This window comes from Solanum dulcamara, chromosome 8 (genome assembly GCF_947179165.1).
Source record: "Solanum dulcamara chromosome 8, daSolDulc1.2, whole genome shotgun sequence".
NCBI lineage: Eukaryota > Viridiplantae > Streptophyta > Magnoliopsida > Solanales > Solanaceae > Solanum > Solanum dulcamara.
In genome coordinates, this window is record NC_077244.1 from 16,256,071 (window position 1) to 16,260,204 (window position 4,134).

At 37.9% G+C, this 4,134-nt stretch overlaps 1 protein-coding gene across 1 annotated transcript; it reads right to left on the reverse strand.

Moving 5' to 3' along the window:
- Positions 1–2,214: 2,214 nt before the first annotated feature.
- LOC129899827 (uncharacterized) lies at positions 2,215–2,688 on the reverse strand. Its single transcript, XM_055974838.1, has 2 exons — positions 2,545–2,688; positions 2,215–2,436 (listed from the first exon to the last, which is right to left on the reverse strand). The coding sequence occupies exons 1-2, from the start codon at positions 2,686–2,688 to the stop codon at positions 2,215–2,217; spliced, it is 366 nt and encodes a 121-aa protein (XP_055830813.1).
- Between the last annotated feature and the right edge of the window lie 1,446 nt (positions 2,689–4,134).

The window sequence follows — 4,134 nt, forward strand, 5'->3', positions numbered from 1 at the left end:
TATCCTTTCATCATTACAAATCATATGTCCATAATTCATATAATTAAGTCTTAGGTCACCACATAGGGATCTAAGTCACCTTACTTCATAACTTTGATGAAATTTATATCTTAAACATGCTTGTAATTCATGATCATAATTCACACTTGAGTTTAGAGTAAAACTCATATACATAGCCAATTTTAATAAAAGTCACGATAATACCTTGAAATTATTGGATTCATAATCATACTCCATAATATCATCGTTGAAATAGGCTTCATGAATGGGAAATAGTAATTCAGTTTAAAATCATGTAATTCATGTAGGAACATGATTATAATGATCAACTATAATGATTTAAAACATAATTTAAATACCCCAATATAATTCATCAAACTAGGGTTACAAACCCAATTGAAATTCATGATATTTTGAGTAGAAACCTTGGGAGTCGATGGGTGAAACAAAGCCATGGATCAATACCTACATATCTTCATTTAATTTGACCTTAGAATTGAATAATGAGACTTGTTATTGAAGAAACACTAGCTATGGTTGATGAAGAAGATGAACCCTTGAATGAACCTTGAGAGAGAAGTCTTAAAGTTAATTGGGAATTAATGAGGGAAACAGATAGGTTTAGTAGTATTTAGGAATTTTCATTATCAATCTATTCCCAAAATATCCATATACATTAATAAAGAAATAGGGAAATGACCAAACTACCCCTCATTTAATTAGAATCAGGACATACCATAGTCTATGATGCTCATCACGGTTCGTGGTGGTGTCCGTGATGATTGACTTGGACTTTGAAATTTAGGAGTTGTAGAGAAATGTTTCTGAACTTCCTCAATGGAACCATTCATGGTCCGTGGAGTGCATTACTGGATGTGAAGAATGGACGATGTGCAGGCCCTGCAAGGTGACCTATGGGAGTGACCACCATAGAGCTCACTACGGTTCGTGAAGAGCTACATGGACCATGGTAGAGAATCATGGTCCTAGCCTTGGGATCATATTCTGAGGTCTAAGGGGTGGGGTCAAAACAGAGGGCTTCATGGCCCGTGGTGCTCACCATGGTCCATGGTTCCCTTTCATGGACCTCACTCTGCAGGAGTAAACTTCACGATAACCACCACGGTGGCTCACCATGAGGCGTGGTGCTCACCATGACCCGTGATAACCTTCATGGTCATCACCTAGTGCCAAAATTATAGGTTTATCAGAAATTTCATGTTTTGATCTTCGTTTTTTGACTTTTAAAATTTTGGGGTCTTACATAGGGTCAACGCAAACCTTAAAATGACCACACTTTGATGCTAAAACATGGGAAAGACTAAAATTCCTCTTAAAAAATTGGCCAAAACCCTACGACCCCTTCTTACGAATGGTAGAAGTCCCTACGACTCACCAAGAGCACTCATCCTGTAAGTTTTTAGAAAACCATGAGTATTGAGCCTCTAAACTTTTACTACGACCAATTCTTATGTGTCACAAACATTTCTACCACTCGTAGAAGTGACTCATCCTACAGGATGTATGGTACCCTAGGGATTGAGTCTCTAAAACTCCTCTACGACTCATTCTTATGAGTCGTCGACTTGAAGATGATTCATAAAATAGAGTTGTTTGTCAGAGTTTTGACAACCTGCCAATCTATACTTCTAAAATTTCTTGATGAGTCATTTTTATGACTTGTCTAAGCTTGTACGAGTCTTAACCTTGACTTGTTAACTTGCCCCTCACTTGGTCCAACTTCCTTCCCCTCAATACCCTCTCTAAGATTCATTCTTACAACTAGTAGAAGTACCTACGACTTGTAGGTGGACTCGTAGTCTTGAGGAAAGATCATTTTTAAGAGGTTTATCCTTCATTTTGACTTTTTGATTCACGGGTCTTACAATATTCCCCCTTGGAAACGTTTTTCCTCAAAAGATTCAGCTACCATAGAAAGGACACGGAATGAGTACTAGCAACCCTACAAGAATATAATAATACTTTGAAATGCATAGAATATGAAATTTTTAAACTTAGCATAAAACATGACTTTAAAATTCACTTCATGAGCATGCATGCATATGAAGACTTAGGAAAAACTGAAAGGTAGGAGCTTTAAATGATTTATGAATAACTTAGTACCTTAGGCTTGAGTAGAGTGAAAGATATGAGGGTATCGCTTCATCATATCCACTTCTGATTCCAATGTAGCGCTTTCAACCTGTTGATTCCTCAAAGGACTTTGAGGAATGAAACTTCCTTGTTTCTCAATATCTTGACTTGCTGGTCAAAACTTTCAACCGATACCTCTTCATAGGTCAAGTTTTCTTCAATATTTACTACTTTCAAAGGTATAGTGGAACTAGGATCATCTACATATTTCCTCAAAATAGACACATGAAACATCGGATGAACCATAGCCATCTCCAATGGTAACTCCAACTCATAAGCAACCTTGCCAATAAGTATCAAGATTCTATAAGGCCCTACATATCTAGGGCTTAATTTCCCTTTCTTACGAAACCAAAATACACTCTTCATGAGTGAAACCTTCAAGTATACCCAATCGTCAACACTAAACTCAAGATCTCTTCTCCATATGATGGAACGGAACTTCTGGCGACTTTGAGCCATGTTCAACCTTTCTGTAATGACTCTCACCTTCTCCAAAGAATCAAAAACCAAATCACGACCCAACAAGGACATCTCACCAACTTCAAGCCAACCAACCGGAGACCTACATCATCTCCTATACAACACCCGAAATGATGCCATCTCAATACTTGAGTGGTTGATATTATTATAGGTGAACTTAATAAGCGGTAGATGTTCATCCCAACTCCCTTTTAACTCTAACAAACAAGAATTTAGCACTTCCTCTAGTGTTTAAATTATCCATTTAGATTGTCCATCGGTTTGAGGATGGAATACGGTACTGAAGTTCACTTTGGTACCAAGACCCCTTAGAAATGATCTCCAAAAATGAGAAGTGATTTGGGTACCATGATCCGAAATAATCTATAAAGGTACACCATGCAACCTTACCAACTCCCAAATATGCAACTTAGCATAATCCCCCACTCTACAGCAGATCTTGACTGGCAGAAAGTGATCCAACTTTATCATTCTATCAACAATCACCGAAATTAAGTCATGATGTTTCTGAGTATGAGGCGAACCCACTACAAAGACCATGTTCGTATCTTCCCACTTCCAAGTGGGGATTTTAATGTCTTGTGCTAGGCCACCTAAATATTGATGTTCGGCCTTAACTTGTTGTCAATTTGGACATTCGGCCACGAACCTTGCTATGTGCTTTTTCATGCTACCCACCAATAAATCTCCTTTAAGTGTCGGTATAATTTGGTCAAACCGGGGTGAATAGAGTATGAATAATTATGAGCCTCCTTCAAGATCAAACTCCTTTAGGGTATCCACATCGGGAACACATAATCGACCTAGATAATGAAGTGCCCCAACTCCCCTCTGTGAAAAGACTTCTACCTTCATTTCTTTCACCAATTTATTTAACTCTATAAAGGTTCGATTAAGGTCTCTTTTTCACTTAACATCAGCCATCAAAAATTATTCTGACACGTTATGAACAAACATACCACCATCATAGGAACCACTCAACTTCACCCATAATTTAGCCAATCGATAAACATCCCTTAGAAACTCTCTCTTCCCTTCATCAACATGAGCCACACTTCCCATAATAATCCTACTAATTGCATCGACAATTACATTGGATTTACTCGGATGATAATTCACACTGATGAGGTAGTATTTGAGGAGTTCAAGCCACCTTTATTGCCTTAGGTTTAGGTCCTTTTGAGTGAACACGTATTGAAGACTTTTGTGATCAGTGAACATATCCATATGTACCCCATAAAGGTAGTACCGCCAAATCTTTAAAGAACAAATGGTCGCTAACTCAATATCATGAGTAGGGTAGTGAGGCTCGTGTACCTTCAATTGACTAGAAGCATAGGCTATGACCTTGCTTTTTTACATCAACACACAACTCAAATTGACCCTTGAAGCATCACAATATACCACTAACCCTTATAAGCCTTCTAATAGAGCCAAAATAGGAGCGGAGGTAATTAGATCTTTCAAAGTTTGGAAACTTTTTTCACACTTATCAGT

Excerpts from the sequence above, each read along its gene's own strand:
- LOC129899827 (XM_055974838.1), bottom strand. The coding sequence starts at position 2,688 with ATGTCCTTGTTGGGTCGTGATTTGGTTTTTGATTCTTTGGAGAAGGTG. Across the intron at positions 2,437-2,544 it reads AGTTTAGTGTTGACGATTGG|GTTGCTTATGAGTTGGAGTT; the intron begins GTATACTTGAAG and ends CTTATTGGCAAG.